At 40.3% G+C, this 16,255-nt stretch overlaps 1 protein-coding gene across 2 annotated transcripts in view; it reads left to right on the top strand.

Moving 5' to 3' along the window:
* TRMT9B (tRNA methyltransferase 9B (putative)) overlaps positions 1–10,186 on the top strand; it is a 67,648-nt gene extending 57,462 nt beyond the window's left edge. For both annotated transcript variants that reach the window (XM_040243182.1, XM_040243181.1), the window contains 2 exons: positions 1,115–1,288; positions 7,647–10,186. In XM_040243182.1, coding sequence (XP_040099116.1) covers positions 1,115–1,288; positions 7,647–8,680 — 1,208 coding nt within the window. In that variant the 3' untranslated portion in view covers positions 8,681–10,186. The remainder of the gene's footprint in view (positions 1–1,114; positions 1,289–7,646) is intronic.
* The last annotated feature ends 6,069 nt before the right edge of the window (positions 10,187–16,255 follow it).

The following is a 16,255-nucleotide window of genomic DNA, read 5'->3' as shown; positions in this document are numbered from 1 at the left end:
AGACTCATGTCCATCGAGTCGGTGATGCCATCCAGCCACCTCATCCTGTCATCCCCTTCTCCTCCTGCCCCCAACCCCTCCCAGCATCAGAGTCTTTTCCAATGAGTCAGCTCTTCACATGAGGTGGCCAAAATACTGGAGTTTCAGCTTTAGCATCATTCCTTCCAAAGAAATCCCAGGGCTGATCTCCTTCAAAATGGACTGGTTGGATCTCCTTGCAGTCCAAGGGACTCTCAAGAGTCTTCTCCAACACCACAGTTCAAAAGCATCAATTCTTCGGCGCTCAGCTTTCTTCACAGTCCAACTCTCACATGACCTTATTAAATAGTCAATAAATAATATTTCCTTTTCCCATTTCCATCTCCTTTTCTCTATGTATGAACACACCCATGCTCTCTGAAGGCTCTTCATTTGTGTGCCTGCAATCCATGCTGGGCTCTGTCTTGGTTTGTGAGACCTCATTTTATTGCACTTCCCAGATACTGTGTTGTGTTTTGCACCAACTGAAGGTTTGTGGCAACCTGGCCTTGAGCAAGTCTACTGGCGCCATTTTTCCGAGAGCATTTGCTCACTTTGTGTCTCTCTGTCACATTTTGGTGATTCTCCCTGTATTTCAAACCCTCCACCAGAAGAAACACTTACGACTTGCTGAAGGCTCAGATGATGAACATTTTTCAGCAATACCCTATTTAAAAAATGAGGTATGTACATGGTTTTTGTAGACTTAATGCTGCTGCATGCTGAAAAGACTACAGTGTAAACACCATTTTTAAATGCACTAAGAGGCCAAAAAAACGTCACATGACTCACTTTATTGCAACACTTGCTTTAATGCCATGGTCGGGAATGGAACCCGCAGTATCTCCAAGGTTGGCCTGTATCAAGTTATTGCTATTCCCTAAGACAAAGTATAGAGAAGGCAATGGTACCCCACTCCAGCACTCTTGCCTGGAAAATCCCATGGATGGAGGAGCCTGGTGGGCCACGGTCCATGGGGTCGCACAGAGTTGGACAGAACTGAAGCGACTTAGCAGCAGCAGCAGCAAGACAAAGTAACCGATAGTATTGCATTTTCCACTAAGGATAGCATGTAACACAGATTTTTCTCTTACAGGTTGTGGGACTGGAAAGTATCTGAAAGTGAACAGCCAGGTACATACCCTGGGCTGTGACTACTGTGCACCATTGGTCGAGATTGCCCGGAGCAGAGGCTGTGAAGTCATGGTGTGTGACAACCTTAACCTCCCCTTCAGGGATCAGGGCTTCGATGCCATCATCTCCATAGGTGGTAAGGCAACGCCATCACAGGGTCGCTCTTCACCATGAGAATAACGCTACCTGGTTGAGGACACTCTCACAAGTCAACATCCATTCTTTGTAGAAAGATCCATGTAATTCATTTAATCTAATTTTTAAAAATATATTTCAACGGAATTATTTAATTTCCAGTATACTTACAGTGCTATATGAGATTCTTTTTATCTAGTTTAACCTTCAAACTGTTGGCTTTCCTCTTTTGGATGACTCATTCCAGTTTCTTCCACTTATGAATGACAAACTATTAGGGTTGTACTCACTGAAAACAGTACTTTGCTCTATTGAAATGAAGCCAGCTTGTTACAACGTGAAGTAGATCTCTAGAAGTCATACTACCTTTTTCAGCCCACAAATGTGGCCTTTACTAGCAGAATGTTCTAAGAGTAATGCACTGACTGTCACGGGAATGATGTCACCAACCTGCACTCATAGTGCAGAAGTCTCTGGGGAAGACAGCCCTGCCTGGCCCCAGACTGCACTGGCTTTACATTGCCCCCCTGTTCTCTGTCAGAGATCATTCAAATATCTAGGGAATACACCTGTCACATTCTCCCAACAAGTGTGCCCATAAAATACACATGCCAAAAATAAAAAAAAAAAAACAGCAAAAATCCATGCCTGAGAAATGTACAGATAAGGCTCATTTTCCTAGAGGAGGAAATGGCAACCCACTCCAGTATTCTTGCCTGGAGAATCCCATGGACAGAGGAGCCTGACAGGCTACCGTCCATGGGGTCGCAAAGAGTCAAGACACAACTGAGTGACTGATCACAAGGCTCATTTTACCCAATACATGTATTCCTGAAACCTAGTATGTTAGTCATATTTAAATATACTAGGGAACCATGCTATGTAAGGGAATATTATGGCAAATTCTTTTCCAAAGTGGGAAATCTTGTGCAAGGCAAATTATTTCCTCCAACACGCTTTTAAAATAATTAACATATGTGAATATAACAAGTTTTATCAAAGCAAGGTTATACAAAACTGACTGCTAGATATCAATAAACATACAAAATATGACTATCTGCTCTCTCCTGAAATAAACAAGAAATCGATTTATTAACACTAGTTGGGGACTGTATATTTGCAAAGTGAGGGGATGCAGACCTGAATGTCATGACCTTGGAACCAGTTAGGACTGGCAAGGGGTGGTTGCCACGGAAACCTGCTCTTTGACAGCCCTACTTCTCTGCTTTTGAAACTGGTAACTCCATTTGGTTGTAAGAATTAAGAGAAGGGATTCTTGTTGAACCAAGAAACATTACACTGTCCTCTGAATCTTCAGTAGGAAGAAAGTTTTTGGTTTGGTCATGCCACCTGAAGAACTAGAAACTGCAGAGAGGTCAGGGAAATACTTGCTCTTCTTTTGTTTACTTTAGTTGTAGAATTTCTGCGCCCAGCTACCTACAAACAGGCTGTGCTGCTGACCCACCACTGGGGCGTGGGACTGCTGACCAACTTTGCTCTTTCAGAAAATGCTCCATGCTGTACATTGTTGAGTCCTTCTTTTCGGTCAGCTGAAGTCTCCTGCCTGAAGAGGAGATGAGAACAGCTGGCTGCCATCTTCCAGTGAAAAATGCTTCCTTCAGTGGAAACCCAGCATGTGTTTTTATGAACTGTGGTCATTTCCCAGTTAGTTTTTACATTTAGAACTAGGGGATCTCACCCTCTGTCTGTGATGGCCCACACTCTGTGGAGTGTGCTTCTCTCTGTATCTGAACAAATCCACTTCTTACCTAAACAAACAAAAAAAAAAGAACTAGGGGAAATTTCACTAAACTGTCTCTCCTATGTCCATATAGATTTACTTCCCTATTTAGAATGCTGTATGTTGGCATTTCTTGCTTAACATGAAGAAATATATTTTTACTATTTTTAAATACATAAATATATATTTTCCATGTCTCTTAATAATAATATGAGAGGGTAAGCATCAAACCCAATTATACATTCCTTATGTTTTACTGACAGATAACAAAAAGAAACAGTCTTTCTACTTACTTTTAGAATAGGATGATAAAATTTTTATAAAAATTTGTCCATATATTGAAATGGTGTAAACCAACTTTTCATGCCAGTGGTTCTCAACTTGAGATTATATTGTACTCCACTCTTAGGGGATATTTGTCAATGTTTGGAGGCATTTTTGGTTGTCACAACTGAGTGTTGTTATGTTCAATTGTTGTCTACTTGGTCCCCACTGCCTTGCAATAAAGAATTATCCAGCTTGTTTAAAAATGCCAATAGTGCTGAGGTTGTAAAATTCTGCTTCATACTAAACCCATGGATTCTGAATAATTATAGTCAAATGAGACATACCTGAAAAATTAAATAACAATACATCATAAAATACCAAGGTATAACAGGACTTTTAAGGTGACTATGTGTAACTTCATATGATTCTGGAATCCAGTCGCTGAATTCAACCTACCCATGTGTTCAATCAACACCTTATCCTACAGGAAACATACACCAAGTGCTACTTTTGCCTTTAAATTATTATTTTTAAACAACAAGGTACTTCTCTATTCTTTAAAATTCAACAGTTTCCTGACATTGATAATTCATATAAATACATCTTTAAGTCCCACTTATTTACAATGTTTCTTAACAGAATATGTGTGTATAGGCATGTATAATACATTTTATATGTATTATAAGTTTTTCTTTTTCTGAAACATCTGGCTTAAAAGTTACTTAGTATTATATGTTAAATATATAAAAGATTCAGGTATTTCCTGGGTGAAATTATGGTATTAAAATGGATTATCACATAAGCAATATTAAGGAATGAAAAGTATAAAGATATTCTTCCTTAAAAACAAAACTTCTGAAGCCAAGAATCCTAAAATGTTGAAGGCCTATTAAGTCTGCTAAAAAGACATTACTGTATTAAAATCATCCTATTTTAATGGTGTTTTTCCCCTCTCACAGTCAAAACACAAGAATACAGTCAATTCTAATTATTCATAGAAGTTATGTTCTATAATGTCCAGTGAACACTGAATTAACAAATACCGAACCATTGCTCCCAGGGGAAATACAGGATTAGGTTCTTGTGAGCCTCTGGTCACAATATTTTTGTCAATTAATCAACAGAGAAATCATGAACAAAAACACAAAAATGCAAAACACACAGCACTAAATAGACTGTGAAAAGGACACTTGCTGGCCCTGCCAGAGCGGAGACAGAAGGCAGAGCAGCTCCGCCTCAGGCCCCAGCTGGGAACATGTGCCTGGGGACGCTCAACTTCTGGGTTGTTCTATGCACGTCAAGGAATGACCACAAAAATGCTGAGCATGCAGAGTTCTGAAGTTATAAAATATTTTAGCAAGTGAGCGAATCTGTGGATACAGAATCCACAGGTGACAAGGATCAACTGTGTTTAGAAAACACACCCACAGAAGCTTCAGGGTGAATTAGGTGCAAGCCATGGGAGATATTAACGACCAGGAGTAGTCACAGATCTGAATGTTAGCGCTTGCCTAAGACTGACTCAGTCCTGACTTCTCTGCCCCCTTTCGGCTCATTGACAAAGACACTACTCAAGAAGTGTAAGCTCAGGGCATTACTTTCTGGTGGCCCAGTGGTTAAGATTCTGCACTCCCAATGCAGGAGGTCTAGGTTGGAGCCCTGGGTGGGGAACTAAGATCCCATAGGCCCTGCTTGCTGCATGGCGTGGCCAAAAAATAACAAAAATTTAAAAAGACATCAATAAATTAAAAAAAAAAAAGAGTGTACGCTTTCAAACTGACCTTTGCAAAGGGCTCATTCTTCAGTGTCACTAGCCTCACACCTAGTGAAGTAAAGTGATCAGCCAACGATCACAAAGCCAGTCACTGCTAGATCCAGGACAAAATACACTGGTGTCTTGTTCTCTAAATGCATCTGAGGGTTTCCCTGGTGGCTCAGTGGTAAAGAATCCACCTGTCAGTGCAGAAGACACAGGTTCGATCCCTGATCTGGGAGGATCCGACATGCCAGGGAGCAACTAAGCCCGTGCACCCCAACTACTGAGTCTGTGCTCTAGAGCCCGGGAGCTGCGACTACTGAGCCCGTGTGTCGCAACTACTGAAGCCACAAGGCCTGGAGCCTCTGCTCTGCCACAAGACCACCGCAATAAGCAGCTTGCACACTGCAACCAGAGGGTAGCCACAACTAGAGAAAAACCCATGCAGCAACGAAGACCCAGCACAGCTGTAAATAAATAACTTACGTGCATCTGACCCTCGAGCCTCTAGGTTCCTGCATGGTATAGTAAGAGAAACCAGGGTTTGTGCTCTGCTGATGGGAAAGCAAAGCTGACTGGGAACAACACCAAGTGTGCCTCTTGGATCATCTCGCTTTGGCAGCTTTATCTATACGATAATCTCACTTTAGACATTTACTAGCTCTCTGTGCCGTGTCAGCTAAAGAGATTTATTTGTACCTCTGCATTATGCTAAGGTTACAGGCACTGTTTCTTCACCCGCTCTGTACTCACATCTGAGCAGCAATGTCCAGGCTCTCTTTAGAGCCAATTTCCCACTCCAGTGTTCTTCCCTAGAGAATCCCAGGGACAGAGGAGCCTGGTGGGCTGCCGTCTATGGGGTTGCACAGAGTCGGACACGACTGAAGCGACTTAGCATGCATGCATTATGCTAAGGTTACAGGCACTGCTTCACCCGCTCTGTACTCACATCTGAGCAGCAATGTCCAGACTCTTCTTTAGAGCCAATTTCCTACCTGAAATAAGTGATAAGCTTGTGTGAGGAAAAATAATGTGATGTTTTTTTTCTTGACACAGTGTGATTAAACTCTACGAGCTCACAGACTGCTGCTGCTAAGTCACTTCAGTCATGTCCGACTCTGTGTGACCCCATAAGACAACAGACTAGTACTTTCTAAATCCTGTTTGATAAAAATGCATCTAATAACCACCCTAAGACTAGATACAGGCAATCCCACTTGACTCTCATTTTAACTTGCAAAGAACTGCAAGTAAAACAGTGACCTGTAAGTTGCTTTTTCTTAAGTAAATATAATTTCATATTATATTAACATTATGAAAAATTATAAGGAATCATTTGGTCTGGAGGTTGGATGGCTTACCTTTGCATTTTCTAAACAGAAATTGTTTTTAACATTTTCTCTACTTACACTTGCTTGATTAACTTATTAACCAACTGTATTAATCAACCAGTGGTATCAATCTTAATAACAATGACTGGCTCAGATGGTAAAGCGTCTGCCTACAATGCGGGAGACCCAGGTTCAATTTGTGATGCTTCAGAAGTACAAATCATTCATTAAAACAACAAGTTATTTCATAGAATTCTACTAGGGAACATTTACCTAACTTAGGGTTAGCTCTCCCTTTCAAATTTTAGTAATTCACACTGGTCATTTTTCTGGCTAACAAAATTCACAGGATTTTAGAACTGGAAGGGGCCTTACAGATTGTTTATTTTAGGTGTCTTCTTATACATGAACAGACAAAGTCCAGAGAAGTTAAATAATTGTCCAAGATTACCTGTCTAATAAGTAGAGGCGTATCTCATTTTATTGCACTTTGCGGACACTGAATTTTTACAAATGGAAGGTTGGGGCAATCTTGCACTGAGCCTGTTATCTATTGGCGCCGTTCTGCCAACAACGTTTGCTCACTTTGTGCCCGTGTCACATTTTAGTAATTCTGGTAACATTTTCAACTTTATCATCATTATTATATTTGCGTGGTGACCTGTGATCTTGGGTGTACTGCTGCAAAAAGATTATGATTTACTGGAGGTGATGGTTAGCAGTTTTGGGCAATATTTTTAAATTAAGGTACATATGTTGTTTTTTAATGCATAAAGCTAGTGCACACTTAACTGATTACAGTATTGTGTAAATATCACTTTTATATGCACTGGGAAACCAAGAATTCATGTGACTTTATTCATTCCAGTAGTCTGGAAGCAAACCCACAGTATCTCCAGGGTCTGCCGATATAGGAAACAAAGTTAAAAATTATGCTTCTCCTGAAACCAGGTCTGCGCTATTTCTACCATCTGCCCAAGCTGCAGGAAATAAGGAGTACTTACCACACGTCAAGGGCTTCTCAGGTGACACAGTGGGAAAAGAATCCACCTGCCAATGCAGGAGATGTAAGATATGCAGGTTCAATCCCTGGGTTGGGAAGATCCCCTGGAGGAGGAAATGGTAACCCACTCCAGTATACATCAAAACTGCATCACTGTTATATGGAAAATACTAGTCTATAAATGTGTGGACTAGTATTTATATAGAAGATACTAGTCCATAAATGTGTATACACACTGAGATCCAGTTTCTTCTTTTTCAGTCATACATCATTTTTCTACAAAACAAAGAAGAATCAGAGCCATAAAGGAAATGGCCAGGGTTCTAGTCCCTGGGGGCCAGCTGATGATTTATGTCTGGGCCATGGAACAGAAGAACCGGCACTTTGAGAAGCAAGACGTGCTTGTTCCCTGGAACAAAGCCTTGTGCTCCCAACCCCTCTCGGAATCCGGCCCGCCGGGGAGAAAGCAGCCGTGTGGGCGCCCAGAAAGAGGCCATCCCTACCACCCGCCCTGCTCCGCCTGCCACTGTTCCGTGTGTTTTGAGGGGCGCTGCCACTCGAAGCGGTCCCACAGTGTGGACTGCAACTCTGTTCTGGCTGGCACCTGCTGTGCAAATATTTCCAAGGAAGGCGAGGAAGAAAACGGATTCTATAACACACTGGGGAAATCATTTCGCTCCTGGTTTTCCTCTAGATCTTTGGATGAATCCACTCTGAGGAAGCAAACTGAAAAAGTGAGACCCCTGAAAAGCACAGAAAGTTGGGCCAATAGCACGATATCCATCCAGCCTTCAAGACACTCAAGTTTCGACTTAGGTCATCCAGAGACTTTGTCAGCAGGAGAGCAAAATTTAGATGAGGAAGTGTTTGTGGAGCCATCTCAAGGACCTCTGGAGTGGCTGAGGGCGCCCACCACATGCAAACAGCTAAACGGAGACCATCCCGGAGTCATAAGGAGAAACGGAGATGGGAATTTTCTGGGTGGCACCAATGCTAAGGAGAGCTGTGTGGATGAAGATAACTTAGAAGAGGGCACCGCTTCTGGTAGTAAATTATGGAGGAGGATTTCTGCAGCAGATTCCACAGACTCCAACCCAGGGGACGCCATTTCTGTCGAAGAACAACAGCCTGACGTTTTGGATTCCAGAGCCTTTATGCGTTACTACCACGTGTTTCGAGAAGGTGAGCTCTGTGGCCTGCTGAAGGAGAGTGTGTCGGAGCTCCATATTCTGAGCTCTGGGAATGACCATGGCAACTGGTGTGTCATTGCAGAGAAGAGGGAGAGCTGTGACTGATGGGATTGTCTCAGACACACCCTCCAAAAGAGGAACCCCGTTCTTCTCACTGGGTTTGTGATGTGATTCCTGGAACTGGCATCCAATGTTGTTATTTGGTCTGCGTTTAATCCATTTAGATTCTGGTCTGTAGAGACTATGCATTCAGCATCTTTTCAGTCAAGCACAGTGCTTGGCTATCTAAAGCATCTGACAAAGTCTTTGTGGTTAAAGGTTGATAGAAGAGATCTGAAGAAGCAATAGAACATGAACTCCAATATGGGCGAACTGCCCTAACAATACATGTGTACCTGTTTTTCAGTATTATATTGTGACTTCAAAAGATTCTGCTTTTAAGTATACCTTGTAAAAACATCATTTGTATGCAGTAAGGGGGTAATTCCTAGCTCTAGTTATAATTTACCACTGCACAAATGTGATCAATGATTTCATGGCCAAGGCCTTGCTTCTGCTTAAAGTCTTCAGAAAGGTGAGAGACAGTAGAGAGAGACAAGCAGGGTTCTGAGAACTTTTCTAAACAATAAGTGAACTTGCTTCAAGGTAAGTAAATAACAAGGTTTTTGATGTTGCCCAGAAGGCTTTTAAAGGCACTGTCAGCATGCAGAGTAGATATGTGGGCATTAGAAAACGTTGCAAGTCATCCAGGAGGAATTTTTCCAACCTTATTAGAAGCAGGAGTATCCAGTCACGGAAAGTACAAGACTGACTAACAAATTTTCATCTGGGAATGATGCTTTTCTTATGCACTGAAGGGATATTTAGAAAATAAAAATCTGGTTGAAGCAGCATTTCATGTTGGTTCTCAATACACGTAGATCATTAAGGTGCAAGATATTTGGACCTGGTGGAGGGCTAACTATTGGATTTTAAAAAATAATATCTGGACATTTATCCCCTTGAAAGGGACTATGTTTTAATGGTTGTAGTAAGAATTTAGACAATCAAAGCTTACTAACTAAAGGTTCAATTTCTGCCACTTTATAGACAAATGGATAGGTGGGCACTGCCTGATCACCACATCTGTCTACTTTTAACCATGGATCTGTTTATATCCATGTCGTGGATACTGAGACATAGCTATGATTAGGAAAAGCAGGCATGAGTTGACCCAGGAATACAGTCTTAGACAGTTCCTTAAGAGGAGAGAATCAACACTTGACAAAAGCCTTTTTACTGTATGGGCTACTGTAAACCTGGAAGATACCCAATTCTTGTTTTGCTTTCCACTGAAATCACTAAAATAGTATAACTTTTTCTCTTCAGTGATTGTGCTCTAACTAAAAATACTGGTGATACTTTCAAAGAAGTTTAAAGGGTTATTTTGAATGTGCATCTGAAAGTACTGAAGTTTATTACTCTCTTGGCTTCAAAATAAGATTGTGTCATCACCTTTTCAGTTGATGAGGTTGTTGGGTGAAAATGAGATCTATGATTTGTATTGTTCTGCACACAGTCTGCATTAGAGGGATGATAAAAACAGACATAAAAGTGGAATATAAATTAAAATTTAATTTAATGTCTTCCATTTCTTAAATGAGGATATTAAGCCATGAGTATAAGTGGAGTTTTTGTTGGAAAGAAATGTTCTCAGAGTCAGAGACATTCTTACAATTAAGGCTTGATGACCCTTCTATTATGAGTGGATTTTTCCTCTCCTTGAAGTCTGTTGTCACATACATCTTCATTACCAGCCTTGCTGCTTGAAATCTGTTTATAAATCCATGGCTTTCTGGGAGGGAAGCCACCATGTAAGTTCCACCATGTACGTGGAACTCAGTTCATTAGACAGCTCCAGAAAAGCTTTGAGCAAACCTTTATGTGCAACCTCCTACACACACACACACACACACACACACACACACCACTTTGTATAAGCTAACTCTCTAGAATGGTTTTTGAGAGAGGAATATTTTCATATAATTTTGATTTGACAAGGCTATAAATAAAAAACACTAATACTACCAATCTTTAAGTCTTCAACTGCTGAGCACAAGGGTTCTATTCATCCAGATTATTTTGTATGCAAACAACTGACTTTCCGGTTGATAATCTCTCTTTGGTATATTCATGTGAGAAACACTCTTAAATCTTATTTCTGTCTTTGGAGAGGTATGTATACACACACATACACACACACACACATGCATACGTGTGTGCTAAGTCACTTCAGTCTTCTTTGTCATTCAGTGGACTATAGCCAGCCAGGCTCCTCTGTCCATGGGATTCTCCAGGTAAGAACAATGTGGGTTGCCATGCCCTCCTCCAGGGAACCTTCTCGACCCAGGGCTCTAACCCACATCTCCTGAGGCTCCTATGTTGCAGGAAGATTCTTTACTTTATATATATGTGGGCTTCGCTGGTGCCTCAGACAGTAAAGAATCCACCTGCAATGCAGGAGACCTGGGTTTGATACCTGTGGTTGGGAAGGTTCCCTGGAGAAGGGAATAACAACCCACTCTAGTATTCTTTATAGTCCAACTATAAAGAGTGGGACTATAAAGAAAGCTGAGTGCCAAAGAATTGATGCTTTTGAACTGTGATGTTGGAGAAGACTCTTGAGAGTCCCTTGGACTGCAAGGAGATCCAACCAGTCCATCCTAAAGGAGACCAGTCCTGGGTGTTCATTGGAAGAACTGATGTGGAAGCTGAAAATCCAATACTTTGGCCACCTGATGCGAAAAGTTGACTCATTTGAAAAGACTGATGCTGGGAAAGATTGAGGGCAGGAGGAGAAGGGGACAACAGAGGATAAGATGGTTGGATGGCATCACCGACTCAATGGACATGGGTTTGGGTGGACTCCGGGAGTTGGTGATGGACAGGGAGGCCTGGTGTACTGCAGTTCATGGGGTCGCAAAGAGTCGGACACAACTGAGCGACTGAACTGAGCTGAACTAGTATTCTTGGGGCTTCCCAGGTGGTGCTAGTGGTAAAGAACTGCACTGCCAATGCAGGATACGTAAGAGATGTGGGTTTGATCCCTGGGTTGGGAAGATCCCCTGGAGATGGGCACAGCAACCCACCTCTGTATTCTTGCCTGGAGAATTCCATGGACAGAGAAGCCTGGCTGGCTGTAGTCCATGGGGTCACAAAGAGTCGGATATAACTGAGTGACTAACCATTTCACCTTCACTTTCATACATATGGATATAATATATCCTTATACTTCATATATACATGATACATACATGTAAATATCTTGATCATTTAAAATTTTGTTCATGTTAGGACTATACCCAAAAGGAGATACAAATCTGAGTTTAAACACACACACAGCATTTGTGAATGTTTAGTTGGCCTTAACTTGCTCTATTATAGATTTTACTTTTCAATTCAAAGTACACACTTTGGAAACTTAGATTCCATTATTAACACTGGGGTGTCTTTCCTGCTTTTCCTTTACTTGCTGGCATCACTGCAGATGCCACTATCTGATGTGGAAGGAAGCATGTCAGAAGGTCCTTAGAAACCTCCGTGGGCTTATCAATTCCTTGCTGGCCTACTTAAGGAATTCCATATAACCAAATGATCTGGGGGAAAGTGCATTATCACAGACAAAGGATGCGAGTAAGAAGCAAGCAAGTGGCCCATTTAAATTTTTACTTTTAAAACTGTCACTAACATGACCAAATGACACCAGCATGTCACTAACAAGCCATCTAACACGTCCTGGAGAATCAATTTGGTTCAGTCCTCCCTTTCACCACACATTCCCATACACAGGATGGTGTGTGATTCCCAATTTTAGTTTGCCTTTCTGTGTCCTTCCAAATTCTAAACATCCGGACTTCCTCTGGGTTTTAACTAACCATCTGTTGAATGGGCAAAAACTGGCAGTAATCCAGAGAAAAAATAATCCCAATATAAATCAGCCAGGAATGTTAATGTACTTGTATATTCATGGCCACACACACACAAAAAAAGCCCTGTTAGATATTTTTTTAATAAATAGTTTTGGAGGAGGACAGAGGATCTACCCTCTAATACTTGTTGATCTGGTGGGGGAGGGTACTCTTTTTTGGTAGCAGTTTTATTGAGATGTAATTCATATACCACATCATTCACCCACTTAAAGTGAAGTCGCTCAGTCATGTCCAACTCATAGCGACCCCATGGACCACAGCCTACCAGGCTCCTCCATCCATGGGATTTTCCAGGCAAGAGTACTGGAGTGGGGTGCTATTGCCTTCTCCGAATTCATATACCACACCATTCACCCACTTAAAGTATATAATTCAGAGGGTTTTAGTATATTCATAGAGTTGTACAACTATCATTGTAATATAATTTAGAACATTTTCATCATCTGCAGATGAAAGAAACCCTGTATTCTTTAGCTATGACCCACCCAGTTCCCCCAACTTAAAGTAATCACTAATATGCTTTCTGTCTCTATAGATTTGCTAATTCTGGACATTGCATTTAAAAAGTATCATAGACCATGTGGCTTTTTTTCTTTATCTTCACTTACTTTTTTAAATATAAATTTATTTAATTTAATTGGAGGCTAATTACTTTACAATATTGTATTGGTTTTGCCATACATCAACATGAATCCACCACAGGTATACACATGTTCCCCATCCTGAACCTCCCTCCCTCCTCCCTCTCCATACCATCCCTCTGGGTCGTCTCATAGTTGCTTTACAATATTATGTTAGTTTCTGCTGCACAGCAAAGTGAATCAGCTATACATATACATACATCCCCTCCTTTGGATTTCCTTACCATCTAGGTCATCACAGAGCATTGAGGAGAGTTCCCTGTGCTATACAGTAGGTTCTCACTCATTATCTATTTTACATATGGTCATATATATGTCAATACCAATCTCTCAATTCATCCCCCCAGTACCATCCTGTGTCTCTATTTCTGCTTTGCAAATAAATGCATCTGTATCATTTTTCTAGATTCCACATATAAGTGATGAGAGGGTACTCCTTAAAAATGAGCTGTGAGCTGAATTCTACCAAAAATTTAGAGAAGAGCTAACACCTATCCTACTCAAACTCTTCCATAAAATTGCAGAGGAAGGTAAACTTCCAAACTCATTCTATGAGGCCACCATCACCCTAATACCAAAACAAGACAAAGATGCCACACACACACAAAAGAAAACTACAGGCCAATATCACTTATGAACATAGATGCAAAAGTCCTTAACAAAATTCTAGCAAACAGAATTCAACAACACATTAAAAAGATCATACATCATTATCCAGAGGGCTTTATCCCAGGAATGCAAGGATTCTTCAGTATTTGCAAACCAATCAATGTGATACACCACATTAACAAATTGAAAGATAAAAACCACATGATTATCTCAACAGATGCAGAGAAAGCCTTTGACAAAATTCAACATCCATTTATGATAAAAAAAAAACCTCCAGAAAGCAGGCATAGAAGGAACATACCTCAACATAACATAAAAGCCATATATGACAAACCCACAGGAAACATTATTCTCAATGGTGAAAAACTGAAAGCATTTCCCCTAAAAGCAGGAACTAGACAAGGATGCCCACTCTCACCACTACTATTCAACATAGTTTTGGAAGTTTAAGCCACAGCAATCAGAGAAGAAAAAGAAATAAAAGGAATCCAGATTGGAAAAGAAGAAGTAAAACTCTCACTGTTTGCAGATGACATGATCCTCTACATAGAAAACCCTAAAGACCCCATCAGAAAATTACTAGAGGTAATCAATGAATGTAGTAAAGTTGCAGGATATAAAATTAACACACAGAAATCCCTTGCATTCCTATACACTAATAATGAGAAAACAGAGAAATTAAGGAAACAATTCCATTCACCATTGCAATGAAAAGAATAAAATACTTAGGAATAAATCTACCTAAAGAAACAAAGACCTATAGAAAAGTTTATAGAACTTTTACACATTTCTATATGTATTTAATTTGTTCCTATAGTTTATAGAAAACTATAAAACACTGATGAAAGAAATCAAAGATGACACAAGTAGATGGAGAAATATACCATGTTCATGGATCAGAAGAATCAATATAGTGAAAATGAGTATACTATCCAAAGCAATCTATAGATTCAATGCAATACCTATCAAGCTACCAATAGTATTTTTCACAGAACTAGACCAAATAATTTCACAGTTTGTATGGAAATACAAAAAACCTCAAATAGCCAAAGTAATCTTAAGAAAGAAGAATGGAACTAGAGGAATCAACCTGTCTGACTTCAGGCTATGCTACAAAGCCCCAGTCATCAAGAGAGTATGGTACTGGCACAAAGACAGAAACATAGATCAATGGAACAAAACAGAAAGCCCAGAGATAAATCCACGCACCTATGGACACCTTATCTTTGACAAACGAGGCAAGAATATACAATGAAGAAAAGACAATCTCTTTAACAAGTGGTGTTGGGAAAACTGGTCAACCACTTGTAAAAGAATAAAACTAGAACACTTTCTAACACCATACACAAAAATTAACTCAAAATGGATTAAAGATCTAAATGTAAGACCAGAAACTATAAAACTCCTAGAGGAAAACATAGGCAAAACACTCCAACATAAATCACAGCAGGATCCTCTATGACTCACCTCCCAGAATATTGGAAATAAAAGCAAAAATAAACAAATGGGACCTAATTAAACTTAAAAGCTTTTGCACAATGAAGGAAACTAATAGCAAGGTGAAAAGACAACCTTCAGAATGGGAGAAGATAATAGCAAATGAAGCAACTGGCAAAGAATTAATCTCAAAAATATACAAGCAACTCCTGAAGCTCAATTACAGAAAAATAAGGGACCCAATCAAAAAATGGGCCAAAGAACTAAACACACATTTCTCCAAAGAAGACATACAGATGGCTAATAAACACATGAAAAGATGCTCAACATCACTCATTATCAGAGAAATGCAAATCAAAACCACAATGAGGTACCATCTCACACCAGTCAGAATGGCTGCTATCAAAAAGACTACAAACAAAAAATGCTGAAGAGGGTGTGGAAAAAAGGGAACCCTCTTACAGTGTTGGTGGGAATGCAAACTAGTACAGCCACTATGGAGAACAGTGTGGAGATTCCTTAAAAAACTGGAAATAGAACTGCCATATGACCCAGCAATCCCACTGCTGGCATACACACCAAAGAAACCAGAATTGAAAGAGACACATGTACCCCAATGTTCATCACAGCTCTGTTTACAATAGCTAGGACATGGAAGCAACCTAGATATCCATTGGCAGACGAATGGATAAGAAAGCTGTGGCACATATACACAATGGAATATTACTCAGCTATTAAAAAGAATGCATTTGAATCAGTTCTAATGAGGTGGGTGAAACTGGAGCCTATTATACAGAGTGAAGTAAGTCAGAAAGAAAAACACCAACACAGTATATTAATGCATATATATGGAATGTAGAAAGATGGCAAAGATGACCCTACATGCAAGACAGCAAGAGACACAGATGTATAGAACAGACTTTTGGACTCTGTGGGAGAAGGCAAGGGTGGGATGATTTGAGAGAATAACATTGAAACATGTATATTACCATATATGAAACAGATAGCCAGTCCAGGTTCGATGC

Source organism: Oryx dammah, unplaced genomic scaffold (assembly GCF_014754425.2).
Source record: "Oryx dammah isolate SB20612 unplaced genomic scaffold, SCBI_Odam_1.1 HiC_scaffold_7, whole genome shotgun sequence".
Taxonomy (NCBI): Eukaryota; Metazoa; Chordata; class Mammalia; order Artiodactyla; family Bovidae; genus Oryx; species Oryx dammah.
This window is presented reverse-complemented; position numbering and strand designations above follow the sequence as displayed.